This window comes from Periplaneta americana, chromosome 1 (genome assembly GCF_040183065.1).
Source record: "Periplaneta americana isolate PAMFEO1 chromosome 1, P.americana_PAMFEO1_priV1, whole genome shotgun sequence".
Lineage (NCBI taxonomy): Eukaryota > Metazoa > Arthropoda > Insecta > Blattodea > Blattidae > Periplaneta > Periplaneta americana.
In genome coordinates, this window is record NC_091117.1 from 202,188,916 (window position 1) to 202,210,021 (window position 21,106).

Genomic DNA, 21,106 nt, shown 5'->3' on the forward strand with positions numbered 1-21,106 from the left:
CAGCTTTGTCAATATAGACTTACTCAGTAGATTCGACTAAGTTTTATTTCGAACGAAGAGACTTGCTTTAAAAAAACTAACATAGGCCTATGTATTGGGTACATTCATTAGATACTATGTGATTAGTATGCTCTTTTTTGAAAAAAAAAAAAAAAAGTATGTAAGTATGTGTTTAGTCAGAAGTCTGAAGAGTGGTTGGAACCTCATAAGTGGCACCAATAAGGCATCACTCATGAGGCAACTAAGCCGAGAGATAATTGGGTAGAGTGACCAGTTTTGTTGCTTTCCCGAACCTCTCCATTGTATACATCGCTGACTAGTAACATAGTTCACTAATCAGACTTCAGACATAGGTAGGCTATACAAACAATTGTTCTTCCTCTTACACAAATTAAGTGAGAGATGTTATATTGCCTGATTTGTATTTTGTAAATAACTTATCAACTGAACACAACGTACATACTTAAACAAAATAAGTCATTTGTTTATGTAACTGAAGTATGTAGGTAATGTAGGTTATATAACTAACCCATGATGTACTGTACCTTCATATGAATTCTCGAAGTACTGGTGCCTGTAGCTTAAGTTTCTAATTATTAAAAATGTTTAAGTTTAAATCACAATTCAGACTTGAGATGTAGGCCTAATATTAACTTACACTTACAACAAACCCAACTAATGTGTGAAAAATTCTAGGGAATAATGAGAAAGATTGCAGGACAGGAAAGCAAATAAAATTCAGAAAGACAAAGTTGTAGGGGAGATTTTGTACAGAAATAAAATATGTCATACGCAATCTCAAAAATTAGGCTGTGGCTACTTTTATAATGCCAATTAGGCTACATTCTTTAACTATGGATTAGGATGAATAGCATCGAAAGCTCTAGGATACAAACCTGTTGGGATAATTTCCAAGAAGGCCTTGAAAGGTAGAAAAGAACAAATGTTTACTTCCTATCAGACAATATCTTCTTTATGACATGCTGACACAATATTTAAGAGACAAACGGTAAACAATGAACAAATCAAATGTAGTAAGATTTGAGTAAATACTCAGGATCTGGTAAGATTAAATCTTAATACATGAGAAGTATAGCTGTTCATTAATGGATTTAGCTACATGAGGCCTATGTTCAAATGAAACAAGATTTAAAAAAATGAAGGGCGTTTCTAGTGTTGAGTTTTGCTCAGTATTTATTATTCCTCTTATACACAAGGTCCAGCAGAGAAATGGCAATTCTGAAGTACCATTTTCTCTATTAATACAGTGGTGTGGGAAATAACTGTATGCGCATTCTGTTACCCACACTACAAATGCGGACAAATTATTAGACTAAAACGTTTTCTTGGAAACATAATAGAATTCGTCATATCAACTATCATTATTATTCACAGAGTCTCTGTTGTTTTAAATATGATTGTTTACATCTTCTGGTATATTTTTCCAATGGTTAAGTATATTTTGTCTGGCTGTGTTGGTAGTACTGGTGTTTTAATGATATACTGCAGAAGATAAGCAACAGTCTGTTCTTCCATGGCCTGCAAGAAGACCGGACATGAACAAAATTGAAAATCTGTGATTTATACTGAAGAAGAAAGTGAACAAAAAGAAGCTTACAACAAAACATGGACTCATTTAAGCCCTGTCTGATATCTGGCTAAATGATGCTGATATTCAAAGAAAGTGTTAAAGTTTGGTTTCCAGCCTCCCTGACAAAATCAACGTGTTAATAAAGAATAAGGGAATGTTCACAAAATATTAGTAACCTCCAGACTCAATTTTCTGTTCATTAGTTCTGTGCAGGGGCGGCTCTTGGGGTAGTGCCAGTGTGCCATGGCACCGCCAATGAAAGAAACAAAAAATAATATCCTAAAAAGCAGTTGTAATAGTTTATTTCTACACATTTTATTCATATTTCATCTGAATGAGCGTGCGCACAGATCGGGACGCACTCTTGCAGCGTTTTTCCGAATGTTGGAGCCACTTTGCTGAGGCACTACCTACGTCCATATAACACTGTACAAAAGGCTACTGTTTCTAATTTATATACGTTTCTTATGGCCGAATTCAATTTGACTCAGTAGTTAATATTCCGCCCGCTAGAGCACAGTAATGAAGAAATTTCGCTAGATGGCAGGGTTGTTGGAGACGTTAGGAAGCATAGACAAATAACAGATGGTTAGGAAGGGAACCATCAACAGCTGACTTGCACGAAAACACAAGTTAAAGTTCCGCGCCAAATGTTAAAGTAATGTTGCCAATTCAAAACTAATGCACATAACTTGGATTTGATTATGTAAAGTATTATCCGTTTAACTATACTGAATGCAGAGATAGTCATGGTTCTTTTTAGAAAGATAAATATTTTTTCATATCATATCATGTAACACTGTTTGTTAATGTTGTGTAATATTTGTTTTATTTTGCGGCAACTAAATATCACTACACTGTTGCTATAGTATTGATGCTTTTGTTAACGATACATGAGATCTATGCAGGACATGAACATCTGTTATTCAGGCCGCTGCCTTGGATTCATCGGCCTGTTAAATAAAGTGCAAACGTGTTCGTTTATTATCTATAACACTGTTTATCTCGAGTGTTTTTGCCAGTAATTTTATTAGTTATAAAATTTATTTGTATTTGACTAACAATACTGTGAAAGTTTTGCATTATCTGATATCTGTAAATTTCGTTATTAGTTTCGGAAATGTTATTGTAACTGTTACTAGATGCATTATTAACTTACACCTGGTAAAATAGCTGGTTTAATTAATGTGTTTTATTTAACATAATGTAAACGTGAGCTGCGATTATCATTTTCACTTGGGTAATTTGCGTAAAACCTTTTTTCATTTTTGGCACCATCACCAGAAAGCCTCACCGGCCGCCACTGGTTCTGTGCAAAATACATTTTTGTTCATTATTTCTGCCGATAAATACAGCTTTGTTGCACATATAATTCATTTAGTCTAATAATTTGTCCACGTCTGTATATCATTTAGTTGCACAGAGTGAAGTAGTGCACAATGTGCATTTCCTGTCGAAAGTAATTAAAAAAATAACGTTTTGAGGCTGGTAGGTGTGAATTTCACTGAAATTTTAATTTAGGGCATCATGATCCTATCCCATCTACTCATGCAATTGAAACATGAATTAATAATTTGGAGGAAACTGGTTCGACTCTCAAGAAGAGGCCTTCAGTGGAAGAACCATCCATATACCAAAAAACATCATTCCACTTAGGGTTGCTGTGGATGCTTTATGGTAGCTTTTACAAATCGAATCATATCCAATAGAGACGACATTAGCTGTACAGCAAGATCTCCCAACTTATCAGTATGTGACTACTTCTTGTGGGGATATCTGAAAGGTGTGGTATACCAAGATTGTCCACAAGATACTGAAATTCCTAAGACAAATACTTTTCATACAGTTAACAATACACCCAAGAATGTCAATCTATGCACAACATACATCAGAGATGTGAAGACAGTGGCGGCCGCTCTTTATGTGCTGCAGTGCTGCTATTGTCTATAGCTTGTGCGTCGTCTGCAAGTCCCAGTCGGTAATTGTGCTGACTTCCTTATCGCAGTGAACTGCAGTGAAATGCAGCGAACCTTGCACATGCGCAGAGAGCTTACATTTGCTTGTTGTATGACGTAATCTATGGTTTCCCATTATACGAGCGCAAACAGTGCGAGCTACAAGCAAACGCAGCAAATTGAAATGACTCGTTCGCATTGGCGTTTTATAAAATCTACAACCAATCAGGAGTGAGTGACTGTTTGTATAGATGGTTTGCAGTCTACAAAGAACGCGGACGTGACGACATCTCTGAGAAACAGCCGTGTACTATTTGTGAGTTTGTGTCTATTTTACAAGTCTTGATCACAGAATGTAAGGATGACTATTTTATTCTTATGCTAATTGTTAAACTTTCCTGTAAAACTGAAACGTATTGTTTATAAGATTTATTATCAGCTTATTTATATGTACTATATTTATTACAATTTAATTAAAAGAAATAGAAATAGATTATGAAATAGATTATAAACATAAAAGGGCGATAGCTAACAGAGAAATCAGAAAACGACACAGGCAATCATGGAAAGAGTTTATATCTTTTTTAGAAACTGACATTTATAAAATGAAACCCAATACATATAAAATTTTAAAATACATGAACAGAGACATAAAGGAATCCGCCAAGATAAACCCTTGCCCCAAAATAGAAACATTCCTAGACTTTTACAAAAACTTATGGAACAATCCTACTTTTGATTCAAAATTCTGGGACACAAAAAACCCAGATGAACAATGCATTACAAAAGAAGAACTACAAGAAGCATTAAAGAAGACGAAAAATAGTAAATCACCTGGAGAAGATAACCTAAATTCAGAATTGTATAAATATGCAGGAGATCTATTTCAAGAAAGATTACTAAGATTTCTAAACAGAATATATCTGACTGCCACTTTACCGGAAGAATGGAAAAATAGTGTAATTATTCCCATATATAAAACAGGAGATAAACAGAATGTTGAAAACTATAGAGGGATTAGTATCCTCAACACATGTTATAAGATATTTAGTAGGATTTTAAATGAAAAATTAAAAAAACATGCTGAAACTTTCCTTCTGGAGTGTCAAAATGGCTTTAGAAAAGGAAGATCATGTGTAGATCCATTATTTAGTATCAAACTATTGTTGGAAAAAAGAAGAGAATTTAATTTAGAAACCCATATAGCTTTTATTGATTTTGTGAAAGCTTTTGATAAAGTCCGAAGAGACCTTTTATTCGAAATATTACAAGAAAAAAATATTCCAAATTTGCTATTCCAAAATATAATAGAAATCTACACGGACAGCAAAATAAGTGTCAAAATAAATAACTGTATATCCGAAAGAAAATTAGTTAATAATGGAGTTCGACAAGGTTGTCCACTATCACCAACTTTATTTAATATTTATATAAATGAAATTATTTTAAAATGGAACCAAATCTACACATCAGGAATCAAAATAACCAGTGCTCTAACATTAAATACCTTACTCTATGCCGATGATCAAGTCATAATTTCCAATTCAGAGGATAATTTACAAAGAGGATTGTATGCATTAAATGAAATATTAAAAGATTTTGGGATGGAAATTTCAGCACAAAAATCAAAAGTAATGGCATTTTTAGGACAAGACCCAGTGAGAAGTAAGATAATACACAATAACCAATGCCTCGAACAAGTGCAAAATTTCAATTATCTGGGTTGTGAAATATCTTATCAAAATGAAAAAGATGTGAACAAGAAAATTACCAAATTTACACAAATTCTAGGAATAATAAACAATACATTAAAAGCTAAATTAGTACAAAAATCTACAAGAATAAAAATATATAATACACTAGCATTACCCACCCTTCTATACGGAAGCGAGATTTGGACATTAAAGAAAAAAGACATGAACAGAATCAAAGCAACGGAAATGAAATTTTTCAGGAGAACAGCAGGATATACTCTTTTAGACCGAAAAAGGAATGAAGAAATTTTAGAACAATTAGAAGTAGAGTCAGTAGAAGAAAAAATCACCAGATACAAATTCAATTGGCTAGATCATGTAAGAAGAATGGAAAATTCAAGAATCCCAAAAATTATGATGCAATATAAACCTAGAGGACATCGTCGACCAGGAAGACCATTAAGAAGACTGCTAGATGGGGCCGAAACAGGTCTACAGAGGCCTAATTCGTGAAGGATGATGATGATGATAATTAAAAGATGCTGTACTCCTATTCCACTCCTTCAACCTTCCAACCGATGGCTTGAATGCACTGGAATGCTATTCGAATTTAAAATTTTGATTGCTGGTTGCCGACATGGAGGGGTTGAACTCCAAAGTAACTGGCAGCAGTGTTTCCAACTGGATGGAAATTCCGTCAGTTCCGTAAAAACTGACGGAATTTCAATGTAGCGGACGGGAAAAGAATGGCTTTGACGGGTGACGGATTTTCTGGCGGAAATTACGATTTACATCGTCTTATGACTTTTTTAACTGTTGTCATTTTTAATTGTTTAATTTTGAGGGAACGTAGACCAACCCAGCACATAAACTGCAGAACTAGAGTCATATGATGTGGATGAATTATTATTATTTTAATCAAGATTGGTAAGAAAGTGACGTTAATATTTGTTTTCATTTTTATATAGATATATTAAGTGGGTCCTATTTCTTTTTAATTTTAACGGATTTCCAGGTGTTAGACTGACAGGGATACAGTTTATGTGTTGGGAACACTGATTGACAGATTCTGCAGCATGAACTTCACACTGCTCCACTAGTGAGTAGATCAACCTAATTTTAACGACTTTTTGAAAGTAAATTTCCCATATTGTAGCACACTCTCATTTTCAGCCACGAGCCGCCACTGTGTGAAGTATGTCTGTGCATGAACAGAAATCATTTACACTGTCATCTTCAATAACATAAATGGCAAACTGTGTTCTTTGGGATCTTACACATGATAATTTGTTAATAAATATTCAAAAGCTCATAACTGTCTTATTTATAATTGTCCGTTTCCCTACTGGACCCAATACATCCTTAATCTTCTTTACTGTCATAGAAATCTTGAGGTAACATAGTGAATTCAAGAAACATACTGCTGCTGTAGCTTTGTTGGTTGATTGCTAACTATAATTACATTCAACCTTAATAAAATAAAGACACATAGTACATGCGTAACTTATTTATGAATAAATTGCATTCTCAAGTATTGTTCCAGAGCACATTTTCATTTATCAAATTATTACCTACTTTTAACATGAAATAATAAATTGTTAAAAACAATATTATTACAAAAAGTTAATTGTAACATTGATTTAAAACACACTCATCTTGAATGACGATTCGTTTTCATACACTATCATGACAATTTCACATTATCTCTCCATACATCTGTGACATAAATGGCAGTGCTAACATAATACACTGCAGATATCTTCAGCATAAGTAGCTCTAGCACATACGAGGTCCGACAATTTAAAAACGCCCCTGCTCTACTCCCGTCGAGGGTGAAAGGAAGGGTGTGGATTGCAGTGAAAGTTGTGAACCTTGAAGGTTCTGCAATGAAGCAGGGATTGGTTCATCCCGCTGTTAAACTTAGTTTGTCATTGAGAGTGGTTTAAAGTGGACGCTGCATTGTTAATTTAAGTACTGGAATAATGCCTAGTGAAAGGATTAAACAGCATGTTAAACTCAAATTTCTTGTGAAACTGAGAAAATCCCCAACGGAGTACATTTAATTATTAAAGTACAGTAGAACTTGGTTTTAGCGACCTCGTTTTGTGCGACACCTCGCCTATAACGTCAAATATTCTGTGGTCCCAACTAATTCCCCATAAGACATATGCTTTTCTACCTTGCTTAATACGACAAACGTATATGCGTCTACCTCGCATACAGTATAAAGTCATTTTCAACCTCAGTTTGGAATACAAGAACCAAAGTATTTTAAGAAATACTTTGCTGAAATCTGGCAAATCCTTTACTGTTCCCTTCTATCATAGACCTCTGGAATGCAGGCAGATTCCCCATCCCATTGTAACCTGCCCAAATTCATGCGGTATTAATGGTACCTGCATGCGGTCAGTTTCGACAGGAAGTTTTCACTAAGTGCACGCATTTTAACAAAGAAGTGAGTGACACTTTAGAAGCCATTAGAATTGTGAACATTCCTATGAAGCTAGGAGAAGGAGCAGTGAAATTGCAACTGAAATAATGAACATAGAATTTAATTTAGAAAGTGTGTATTGGGCAAGTAGGAGACAACAGAGTAAAATGACTGATTACTTCACTCCTCAGTAAATAAGTTTGGTAAGTAATGAACAAACTGTTTTAATACAGAATATTGTATTTATAATTGTACGTGTATTTTATTGTGTTCATGGTATGGTTAAAAGTGAATACATAAATCTAAAATAAGCCTAATTATTTTTCATTTTCCACCTCACTAGACTGATAATATGAATCTCGGTTACTACGACACTCTTTTATAACAACATAATTTTCAAGGTCCCTTGGATGTCGTTATAACCAAGTTCTACTGTTGGTGTATGGGGCTAATTTAATGTCACGTTCAATGAGGGTCGGGAAGAAGTAGAAGATTATGAATATCTGGGTCAAAATTCAAGGCAATACTAATTGTTCTCTTTGACATCAGGGATGTTGTCATAGTTGAACAGGTGCCTGAGGGTCAGATTGTAAACCAGCATCGTTATATGGAGGTTTTGACAAGGCTGAGAGAACTAGTGAGGAAGAAGCGGCCGGATCTTTGGAAGAACAACATGTGGATGCTGCATCAGATAATGCACCCACACACAACACTCTTTCAGTGAAGAAGTTTCTAGCTGATAAACACATTCCAGCGCTTGAACATCCTCCATATTCGTCAGACTTAGCCCTCTGTGACTTCTTCCTCTTCCTCAGAGTGAAAAGCAGTGTTGCCATATTTAGCGATGTCGTTAAATCTAGGGAATTTTGAATCAGTCTCGGCGACAAATTTTGTAAAATACGATTAGTGACTTTTCTGCTGATATTTATATTCTTCCACTTTTACCTTTCAAGTTAAAACATTCAACTGAAGTCATGCACTTCTTAGTTTTAGAAGAGGCATGGGTGCATGACTAAGTAGTCTAATGATTCATATGTGAAAGCCCTGATCTCATATATTTGGGATCAGTGATCAGGGGTGAAAGATGCTCACGGGTTAGGTCTCTCTCTCAATGCTACTGCTCCAACACCGATAAACGGTGGCAACTTTGACTGGTATGTGACAAGTCATGAGCTGCAGCTAATGTAATCTTGGTTCTTCCCCGCAACGTAGAGATTTTCCACTCCGAACCGACCCGAGGCAATTGAGTTTTGGAATTTTGTGCCGATAATTCGTGTGAAGCAAATGAGACTGTAGTTTTTGCTGGTTTTAATATATAAGATTCAAAAAGTGTTGGTTTACACAAAAAAAAAAAAAAAAAAAAAAAAAAAAAAAATTGTGGTCAAACGCTTGGGTGAAAATTTCCACACTTACAATTTGGCAGAAAGTGTAGTGTCAATGATTGGATCAAGTGCAGTGTATTCACAATCAGCTGCTCCCACACCTTCCACCTCAACATCACAGCCGTCAACAATCTTGGTCCATTATTGTTTTTATTGTTTGTTAATGATATTGTGAATTGTGTACAACATTCTAAAATTTTATTATTTGCGGATGATATTAAATTGTATAAAGAAATCAAAACTATATCAGATTGTAAGCTACTTCAAACAGATATTACAAACTTACATATTTGGAGTATTAATAATAAATTGTTATTTAATATAAATAAGTGTATACATATGACCTTTTCTAGATTGAAAAATACAATTAAATTTTCATATAAAATGGAGGCAAAAGTTTTACCAGCAGAAAATGAACATAAAGATTTAGGTATATTATTTAGCAGCAATTTTACATTTTATAGTCATATTAATAATATTATAAATTTGTCCTATAAGAGTTCAGGTTTTGTTATGAGAAATTCTTGTAAATTCAAAGTCAAAACTATAATAATTTTGTATAATTCCATTGTTCGATTTAAATTAGAGTATGCTGCTGTTATCTGGAACCCAGTTACTAACAAATATATTCTGTTAGTAGAAAAAATTCAAAATAAATTTCTAAAATGGTTATATTACAGACTTTATAATGATTATCCTACCTATGAGAGTTATGCTACAATGCTTCAACATTTCCATTTTACTAGTTTGCAAATTCGACGAAATTGTCAATCTTTAAACTTTCTTTATAAAATTATTAACAATAAGTTGGACTGTGTTGGTTTATTTTATTATATAACATTATATGCACCTAAGCTTAAAACGAAATTTCGAAATTTGTTTTACAAACCAAGGACAAATGCTGAATCCCACAAAAATTCCCCAGTTTTCCAAATGTTACAGTTACACAATAAATTACATCCTCATCCGAATGTTGATATTTTCAATATGAATTTCTCTAGATACAGAATTATTTGTTATCATATTTTACAGAATATTGTTATTAGTTAATCTGAAGCTACTTTCACACCTTATTTCAATTTCTCTTTTTTCTTTCCCTTTTCTCTATTATGTTTCAGTTTTTAATAAGTGTATGTTTCCTTTTCCTTGTTTATGTTTTATCAATTAATTTGTTAGTCGTGAACATTGTAATTGGGCTTTGCCTGTTATGTTCATCAACAAATGAATAAATAAAAAAAAAATAAATAAAAAATACAACCAGACTACGCAGAAGAGGGTGATGACGAGGAAATCATATTTATTTTCGCATATGTATGTTTCTCTTATTTTTATTTAGTGATATTTATTATTAATTTTTAGCGACATTCCTGGGGACTTTTTTTAATAAATTTTGGAGAGATATAGCTATATTTTGTTGAAAAGTTAGCGAGATTGTAGGGTGATATGTTGGCAACAGTAGTGAAAAGTGAACTGAAGGGAACCCATTTTTCGTTCATCGAAGAGGCGAAGGCAAAAATGGCACAACAATGCTGAAAGTGTTGGGGATTGGTGAGCTGCAGCATTGTTATGAACAATGGAAGACACTCATGCAATGGTGTGTAGACAGGGAAGGGGAGTACATTGACGGGGACAACAGTTAAATTGTAAGTTTCTAGAAATTAACCACATTTTTAAACCAGTTACGTTTTTAAATTGTCTGACCTTGTAAAATTTAGAGGCGAAAACATGAAAATACACTATACAACGTACTGTACACCTCAAATCATATCAGGTTAGCTTATATCAGGGTCAAGTTTGTGGGCTAGAGTATGTAGGGTAAATAGTATATGAGAAACGTAAAAAATTATATATTACAGTTATACGAACACTAATAAATATAATATAATTATTACAAAATTAGTAAAAGTCAGACATGTTTCGGAGATGCTTCTCCATCCTCAGTGACTTTACCACGACGGCTGGTTAAGGTGATCGAACCGCATTGTTGCTTGGCTTAAAGGAGACGTCAATATTCAACCGAACACAGATTCTCGAAGTTCTAGACATATTGGTAAACAATGTACAAAAACTTGGATACGAAATGAGATCAAAACTACTTACATACACACGTCTGACTTTTACTAATTTTTTAATAATTATATTATATTTATTAGTGTTCATATAACTGTAATATATAATTTTTTACGTTTCTTATCAAATCTATGAACACTGTATAATTGGCCCAACATGTGTGGTTTATCTTTGAATATAAATAGTATATGTTAGAAAGTTTATTAGTTTCATATGACCTGCATTTATTTATGGTGGAAGACATAGAGAGGCCACCATCCAGAGATTAAATATTGTATTTTCTACTAGCTACTTTTCTTTCTCACTATTAGTGACATTGGAAATGAAATAAATTATGACACAGCAAGTGACAATGCTAAAAGATGTTTCTGTTAAATTTTGAATCTCCTCAGCAATCATTAATGAAATTGTACTCAGGAAGTGTAAAGATAGACCTTCAGCATTCATCAAGGTAATTCTGCCTTATTTATACCTCCTAAAATGAAATCCTTAAATGTATTCATATTGTATTTGTCTCAGATATAGTATATTAAACGAATATTAACAAATGTACCAATACAAATTCTTTCAATCAAGACTTTGCTGATTTACTCTCAATACATTCATTAACACGAATCAACAAACTCTCCATTAAATCAAATGCATTCAAGGCAGAGGCAATAACCGATACTTTATTCTCATGAGGCAAGTTTGGTAACTGCTGACCTCCAATCGTTATTGTGACATTAGATTTGTTTACGGTTTCTTTTCCAATTCCTGCAGCAACTTTCTTCTCTTCTTCTATATCTTTAAGTTTTAGTTGATAATGTGCTCTGGAAAGTGTGATGCCTTCTCTAAGGGGTACAAGGAGAGACTTCTCTAGAACTCCAATATAATCCCACAACCCTGTGTTATTGTCACTATCACGGAGTGCAAGAAATCTTATTAAATTAAGGGATGATACAATTTGATCTACATTTTCTACAAGATCAGTTTCAGCCCCATGTTGTAGTGAGCAATATTTATAAATCAGGTCAAATAGGGTTTTGCCAGTGAAATATTTTGAAGGTGATTGACTATTTAAGGTATTGATAATCATATCCTTAAGCTGCATTACCAAATAACCTATGATACCTGCATGGTTCACGACAGGTAGAAGGTTGGACATCAGTAAATATTGGCCTTTAGTGTCAAATATGAACAAATAATCATGCAACAAATACACTGAAGATTTTCTGAGTTCTTCCACTTCGCAATATATCATAACTTTTGAAAGCAATTCCACAAATTCACTGTGTACTGGAGATTCCAAAACATAATAAGGTACACTACCTACAGGTACTGACGCTATCACAGCCTGTGCAAGACATAACCCTTTATACACTAGTAGTTCATGTGAATGTCTCATTAGAATTACAATAAGGTATAATGACGTCTGAAATATGTAGAGTGGAGAATAAACACAAGGAGCAGAATCCAATTGAATCTTTTCCGCTAATATAAGATAATTCAGAACAGCAATTGATAAAATAGGAGTCTTATCTTCCCTAAAGTACATGTCACTGAATTCTTCAGTTTCATCATCGAGGACTGGAAGTTTCGTATTCTTCTTTCTTGCTCTCACTTCGATTTCTCTCATTTCTGCAAATTCTAGGAACATCATGATATCTCCCACAATTAATGTCAAGTAACTCAAAAGCTCTTCACACACTACCCGTATTCCACTTTTTGATTTGTTGTCGTACACCAAGTCCAAAAAAGCTAATGGTTTATTCAGAAGTTGAAGAATGAAGGATACAAGTATGTTTCTCTGTCTATCCGCCTTGTGAACTCCTATTTCTCCCTTTCTAAGTGACACACTTTCCACAAATGGCTTACAAAATGGCATAACGCCTTTATAAATCTCAGTGATGCGTATAGCACAAGGATCTGAATCTAGAAGTTTCCTTTCTTCTCCCTCTAATTTATAGTTTTTAGGTAGAGGCAATGAGCCAATATGAGCCAGAATTGTATTTAAGCACCATTCCAGAGACTGTCCTCTTCTTTTCGGCAACTTCAGCAATATATTTTGAAGTGGTTTCAACAATGCCAGAAATTTCACATCATTTTCAACATTTTCGGCTTCTTCTAAAATTTCTAATAATGCTTCTTCTGGGTTGGCTACTTCTGCTATTTCTATAAGCAAAGTCTGACAACATTCATACACTTCTGGCGCACTTTCAACCGTTTCCTGAGTAAGATATTTTGACACTGCTGGTATAATATCCCAACTCTTATCTTTCAGGCACTGAACATACATATTATTGCGAATAATAGACAAAGCATCTTTTGTTCTACCTTCAGCAAGGCATTTACCCAAAGTTAAAGTCAACTCGTTACAAAGATCGTCTACACTTTGAACAGACATGATTTATATTTTTAATCACATAAAAAAAGAAACTGTTCAGCTCTTTGTATAAGCAGTCTTGACAATCTACAAAGGACGATAGTTCCACAGGGGTGTGTGCTCTGGAACATACAGGAGAGAACGCAATAAGTGTGGCTGCGTCACACCCAAACATGGCCATTCCTAACCTAGGCCTACATGTCGTTTACTCAAAAACATACATTTTGAATATGTAATATTATTATTAATACAAGTCTCTGGTATTCTCTGCTATAATTTATTGAAGAAACAGTGTATTTCTCATAATTCAAAGACACAATTAAGTCAGTATTTTAGAAAAAGTGACATTAGCGCGCAAAACTAACCTCATCATACTGACAAAATAAATGCATGATGCAACAACGCTCAAATCTTAAAGTCATTATCCGTCATCTTGATGTAAAGAAATAATCAGAATATATAATTTTAAAATTCTCACCTTTAAAAACAAACTGTTTATGTACTCTAGTTAATCTATGTAACACACTAACAGCCATGTTAACACACCCCTTACTTCTCCCTTCGCCCCACTACTACAGCAGTCCCATGGAGGACAAAGTGGGCTTTACAGATCTTAGAGAAAATATATGTGGAGCGGATGAAAATGACAGAGCTGATTCCTTTTTAAATGCTCGAGCAACATATCATTACAAACGAAAGCAGACATATTCTGGTGAAGTTGAGGGAAGTGGCTATGGCTGCGTTGCGTTTCATTACAGTGTTATGCTGAGTTATGTTTGTAGTATGAGGTGTTGTGTAGATTAGAATGAAATGCACAGTTTTAAAGTGTAGCCCTTTAAAGTAGCGCTTTGTCTTATGACGACCCTCTGTAGTTCAGTAAAATGTCCACGAGATCACAACTCACGAAGGATTTGAATGGTAAAGTCAACCGTACATACTGAATGATATTGTTTACATATCATATTTGCATATTTTTGCATGTTTGTCTTACTTCTTGCTAGTGCATTATGTTTACTAACAATCACTTACTAGCCTGTTCCTTTGTTTTGGTGATTCTATTAGCAATTACTGAGATTTACTATTTATCGAAAAACCCCACACCCCATTCATGTATGACACAAAGTGACAGATAAGAAGTGATTTTGCTGCGAAAGAAATAATTTATATTTATAAGAGGTTAAAAATAAGCTCTTAATTACCGTTCTTATATTTTTGAGTAGAGTATAGGGTCAGTGGCATTTCTCTTAAGTTAGAGCCCAGCTTAGGTGTGTGTGTATTAATCGAAAAAAATGTCATATAAACATGCGTCCTATTCTCAATATTTTCTAGCCCCTAATTTTCGATTAATACACAAACATCTAAACTGGGCTCTAACCTTAGAGGAAATTTCACTGCCCCTGTACGGAAGCGCGCCCTCTCATTTTAGAAAGGTGACTTTGGTATCATATTTGCTTCTACAAGTGTTTTAAAAGAATTTCTTTGTTGTCCTCAGAATACCTGTGGAAAAGTAGCTAGATTCTCCATCACACCATAAAGACTTAAGTTTCTTGCATTAACTGAGCTAACATAATTGTTAGTACCTCCGAATTTATTTAGTATATGACTCATATTATGCTCATAGAGCTATTTTACTAGTACCGATATTAAAAAAATAAGTAGCCTATTTTCTTTTTCTTTTCAGAGAGTGTGAAGTCATTGTTGGGAAAACATGTCAAAATATTGCTCAAGAATGTTGTCAAGTTGGAAACAAAAGGTGACAAGACAGAAAACCGTGTGCTGGTAAGTTAGAATTATTACTTTGCATTTCAAAAGTCGCGTGGAGTATAAGAAGTGATAAGAGTGAAAATTATGAATAATTATTTACTTCTGTGCCAAATTAAACATTGGTCAGTATGGCGGACATCATCGAGGATCAGTGACAGGTTAAGTTTAGTTTGTTCAGGTTTTTGGTTCGCTTTACATTTTAGGATAGTACGGTATATTTTTTTGGTAGGCATACCAAAAACTGGAACAAACCAAACCTAACCTGTCACTGATTCTCGATTATGTCCGCCATACTGGCCAACATTCAGTTTGGCACAGAAGAAAATAATTACCAAGTTATGTTACACGTCTTTTAATATCCCAAAGATAAAGGCTCTTATGTCAGAAAATGAGTTTGGGGAGAACTAGTGCTGAGTTTGTTCCGATGATTTCGGAAGAGAAAATCCGCCATGACACTACCTTATTACTGACAACATAAGAAAACAAAAAAAATCACTAGCCTTTGTTCAGTGTATATGCAAGGCATAATAAAAGCCTAAACTAACTTAACCTATCACAGATTCGTATATATAAGGCATGGCGTGAGTGTATACTAACGTGAAACTTTCGTAATGTCACCTAAATTATGTTGGTATTACAGAGGAGACAGCTGAAGGTGTGAAAGCGAAATCATTGGAACAAACTCAGCGCTAGCACAGTCTAGTATATACAGTCACGAAGCTCAATATGTAGGGAATGTGCATCCATAGATAGTTGCTAGCCACTAGGATCGCTACTACACAGACAATGCAAAATAGTACCGGCACAGTCTATTGTTCCTAGTACTCTCAACAACTCAAGCTTTGTAACTGATATACTAGACTGTGGCGCTAGTTTAACCCAGTTCGTCAGTGGAGAGCTTAGGTTGCGTGTGTGTGTCTATTGTATATGCTATATTGGTCCTTTGTGTCCTGCGCCTTAACTGCGTGGTCTAAGGCATTGTATCTTAAACCAACGATACAAAATGAGCACTGGTTCGAGTCCTCATGAAGGAAGAAATTTTCTCATAGAATCTCGACCAGTTAATGGGACCAGTGCCTGTTCAGCATCGTGATGAATTTGGGGAGCTATATTGAGTCACACAACGGATTTTTGTAGCTATGTATATTTGTTATGCTACTGCATACGAGAATTGCATATTGTTTAAGGCTAAGGCAGTTCAAGATCTAATGCACTAACCCTCAAGCTAGGCATATTCCCATCAACAACATTGGCTCACTACACTAATATTCGCTGCATATCACTCATCCTTAGATTTCTGCTTCACACCATTTTTATTATGTCTGATAAAAGTTACCATATAGGCTATACGCGAATACTCCGTGCCATTGAATAATTTTAGGAGAGAAAATTAAAAAAGAAGAAGAAGAAGGAAAAAAGTCCACACCTATGGAGTAATGGTTAGCTCGTCTGACCGCGAAACCAGGTGGTCCGGGTTCGAATCCCGTTTGGGGCAAGTTACCTGGTTGAGGTTTTTCCCAGAGTTTTCCTTCAACCCATATGAGCAAATGCTGGGTAACTATCGGTACTGGACCCCGGACTCATTTCACCAGCATTATCACCATTTCATTCAGACATTAAATAAGCTGAGATGTTGATACAGCATCGTAAAATAACCCACTAAGAAAAACAAGAAATTAATCTTACATATATGTACTCCAAAACTAAATAAAATATCAATTTGTTTTAAGAAACGTTGTTTACAAAGGGAAGAGTTCTGCGAGTCGTTTGTTGAAGATTCAAAAGAATAGTTGGAATCGCAGACTGGGAAGAATTGTGAGCAAATTGTTAGAATTGATTCAGAATGTATGATTGAATCATTGGAATAACTTCTGAAAAAGAATAATGTTGCCCAAATGCCATACAGGCCGAGGTGCGAGACCAGACAACGCTACAGTATAATGAGATCCAGTGTTTGCGGAAAAGTGGTACCAACCTTATTACACCCCAGTTTTTCTTCGGTAAATTTCGGAAAAAATATAGCCTATGTGGAGTATTCGCACACTGTATATAGCCTATATGGTATTTCAAGAAACAAGTCTAAGCATAGCACACTTATCATCAAACAACTTGGCTCCTAATTTTACTTTGTTAGATTCATCAGTAATAAAAAATGGTTCACATAGTATGTGCTGCTGAAAATCGTAATAATTTTCGCTGCAAATTTACGAATCTCCAGATATTGTTCAGGGTTTAAAGAGTTGTAAAAACTAAAGAGATCCTTGTCATTGTGTATGTGGTTTCAGTAGTGTAGTATTCAAAGATCACTTATTTCTAGCTGCAACTCTATAGGAAAATTTTCTGGATTTGAAGAATGAGGACAGCAGAAGAGTTCTAATTTGGGTTGGATGTCTTCCACTTAGTATATCTGAATACCGCTTTTATGTAGCACAGTAGGCCTATATGGAGGGTTGGGGCAGATGAAAGTAAACGAATTTAGCTTGCATCCTGGGTTATCACACTACCGTGGGAGAGTTGGGACTCATACACAACACAGGTTGATATCTTGTCTTGCGATATGTGTATGGTAGTTGCTCCTTGAGCTTCTGTAATAATGAAGTTAACGGCTTTCGGGGCAGGCTACATATATGACCTTCATGATTGCATATGCAGCTATTCCATCATACTTACTTACTGGCTTTTAAGTAACCCGGAGGTTCATTCCGCCCTCACATAAGCCCGCCATTGGTCCCTATCCTGAGCAAGATTAATCCATTCTCTATCATCATATCCCACCTCCCTCAAATCCATTTTAATATTATCTTCCCATCTACGTCTCGGCCTCCCTAAAGGTCTTTTACCCTCCGGCCTCCCAACTAACACTCTATATGCATTTCTGGATTCGCCCATACGTGCTAATGCCCTGCCCATCTCAAAGGTCTGGATTTAATGTTCCTAATTATGTCAGGTGAAGAATACAATGCGTGCAGTTCTGTGTTGTGTAACTTTCTCCGTTCTCCTGTAACTTCATCCCTCTTAGCCCCAAATATTTTCCTAAGCACCCTATTTTCAAACATCCTTAACCTATGTTCCTCTCTCAAAGTGAGAGTCCAAGTTTCACAACCATAAAGAACATCCGGTAATATAACTGTTTTATAAATTCTAACTCTCAGATTTTTTGACAGCAGACTGGATGATAAAAGCTTTTCAAACGAATAATAACAGGCATTTCCCATATTTATTCTGCGTTTAATTTCCTCCCGAGTATCATTTATATTTGTTACTGTTGCTCCAAGATATTTGAACTTCTCTACCTCTTCAAAAGATAAATTTCCAATTTTTATATTTCCATTTCGTGCAATATTCTCGTTACGATACATAATCATATACTTTGTCTTTTCGGAATTTACTTCCAAACTATCTCTTTACTTGCTTCCAGTAAAATTCCCGTGTTTTCCATAATCGTTTGTGGATTTTCTCCTAACATATTCACGTCATCCACATAGACAAGCAGCTGATGTAACCCGTTCAATTCCAAACCCTCTCTGTTGTCCTGGACTTTCCTAATGGCATGCTCTAGAGCAAAGTTAAAAAGTAAAGATGATAGTGCATCTCCTTGCTTTAGGCCACAGTGAATTGGAAATGCATCTGACAGAAACTGACCTATATGAACTCTGCTGTATGTTTCACTGAGACACATTTCAATTAATCGAACTAGTTTCTTGCTATTCCATCATAATAAAAAAATGTAAAGAATCTGAAGTAATTGTTTCTAAAAGCACCATCAGTAAGATGATTAATTAATCGATGTAAAAGTCAGGCTCCTTAACAAAGATGGTGGCCGGAAAAAATTAAAAGAAGAAGAGTTCAACCCCCTCTCACCTCCAGCATAATCAAGGAAGTGAGGTCTAAAGTTCTGAGGGAAAATCCTCCAACCCAAAGAAGCATTCTAGAAGGAAGACCTGAACTGTCGGACTCATCATTTAAATTTACAAAGGTGATACAAACCACGTGACCACCACTTCTCTGGGAAACACATTCAAGAGCGGTTCGCAAATGCAAGAAAGCTCTATGAACAGCATCTCGCAGGCAATAGATGGCAATGGGTGGTGACATTAGATGAAGTCTGAATCTATCTTGATGATATCAATAAGCCTCGAGCCATATTTTATTAGGAATGTGGAAAAAAAGGCCGCTCTAATTTTATAAGACAAGGCAAGGAAAACTTTTCTAACAGGTTTATGGTAGTGCCTGATTATTGCTCCCAGGGTCAGCTGAAAATTAAGCGATGATTTCGCAGCATGACTGGATGCCTTGTCAATATGAATGTACTATACTTTACTAGGATCTCTGCCATAAACCTGTGGATGCACCAAGTAAATGGTGGAAAATTGTGGGCCAAAAAACTGAAAAGGTGGTGGTGTCAGAGGCAAACAAACTGCTCAACGGATTTTGCTCATTTTTTTCTGCGTTACACGCATGTCCAACCAGTTCTGCCTCAATTGAAAGACTTTTTATCGACACTTGGAATTGTCTGGATTGGGTGTGAAAAAGGCCCAGAAACTCGCCAGCATATTATATTGGTATCACCATGACAAGAATCCTTGCGAGTGGGATTGGTGACTTGTAGTTAGTGGTTAGTGACAGTGTCGATATTTAAATTAAGTGTTGCCTTTACCTATGTATGTCAAATAAAAACAATTACATTTGTTTCTTTTTTTTTGCAAATTTGTTTGAAATATCTGTTATTCCATTAATATGATTTAATTATTACATTGACTTCTACTTTGTAAATACTAAGAATTTTTGCTGGATTCTTCAACTAAATAGCCTATTAAACAAATAATAATTATTTTATGCATTTTAATAAATGCTTACAATAATAAATTAAATGTGGTACCGGTATACTATTATAGGATAGGCACCTACTAAATAATTATTTGCACAGTAGGCCTATAAAATAGTCAAAATGATTGGAATTGTTAATAAAGGAAGATTTTATACCACTTGCAGCTTTGTTAGAATACTTTTTATGTAAATTAAAAAAAACCCCATTCTGAGTCAAAAACCCACGGCTTCTTTCAGATGGGGAAAATCACGCCAACCCGGGTGAGGGGGCACAGTGAAAATGGCCGTCTTTAATGACCTCTCATGGCACTGCTGTAAGAGTCAGTGTTGATTGACTCGAGATACAGAAGTGAACAATACTTTATTCTGTAGCTTAAGGACAACACTATCAGTGTGTAAGAATACCATTTATCTACGACTTAAGACAAGACCCAGTTTGTCAGAGTAGTAGTGAAAATTTCAAACATGTCCAAGAAATTCTGAGCAAAATACCATCGCTACCCACAAAATGCACCAAGCCCAGCAACATAATAATTCTTTATTTATACTGGCAGAGTTAAGGCCATAGGGCCTTCTCTTACACTCTACCAGGTCACAAAGTATACAAGCAGTTAAAATTTAACAAAAAGTTAGAGAACAGAATACTAACATATTACAAAAAAATAATAATAGGGTCATTCCATAGTGATACACGTAACATTTTTAAGTACCTAACTATGATCTTCACAGGATATTTAATTAAATACTTAGTAATTCATGAAAAAGACATTACTGTCTTTTAACATAAGTATTCCTAAATATAAACAAAAATTCTTAATGAAAAGGAATAATTAATAATGCAAAAAATATTAAATATTGTATGGTGTGACACACGAACATTTTCTTGCCACTAGATTTATTACCAAAATGGAAAATGTTCATATTATTGTGCCAAATGACATAAATGCATTCAGTTGTTTTCCAAACAATTAAGACACTTGTGTAGTACATTTAACTGCTAAATCACGAACTTTAAAAAAAATTAACA

The 21,106-nt window shown here is 34.9% G+C and overlaps 2 protein-coding genes across 9 annotated transcripts in view; one reads left to right on the forward strand and one right to left on the reverse strand.

Annotated features, from left to right (window-relative positions):
* LOC138706434 (ubiquinone biosynthesis protein COQ9, mitochondrial-like) overlaps positions 1-14,131 on the reverse strand; it is a 34,093-nt gene extending 19,962 nt beyond the window's left edge. The window contains exons 1-2 of one of the 2 annotated variants that reach the window (XM_069835741.1): positions 13,967-14,131; positions 9,021-13,610 (exon numbers count right to left, since the gene is read on the reverse strand). In XM_069835741.1, the coding sequence (XP_069691842.1) occupies positions 11,695-13,509 (1,815 nt within the window). In that variant the 5' untranslated portion in view covers positions 13,510-13,610; positions 13,967-14,131 and the 3' untranslated portion in view covers positions 9,021-11,694. Of the gene's footprint in view, positions 1-9,020; positions 13,611-13,966 lie in introns of those variants that run through there. The other variant, XM_069835748.1, reaches the window with a different exon arrangement.
* A 70-nt stretch (positions 14,132-14,201) lies between these two features.
* LRR (Leucine-rich repeat) overlaps positions 14,202-21,106 on the forward strand; it is a 213,088-nt gene continuing 206,183 nt past the window's right edge. For 5 of the 7 annotated variants that reach the window (XM_069835728.1, XM_069835702.1, XM_069835684.1 and 2 more), the window contains exons 1-2: positions 14,203-14,406; positions 15,170-15,267. In XM_069835728.1, coding sequence (XP_069691829.1) covers positions 14,370-14,406; positions 15,170-15,267 — 135 coding nt within the window. In that variant the 5' untranslated portion in view covers positions 14,203-14,369. Of the gene's footprint in view, positions 14,407-15,169; positions 15,268-21,106 lie in introns of all 7 variants that reach the window. The other 2 variants (XM_069835694.1, XM_069835674.1) reach the window with 1 other exon arrangement.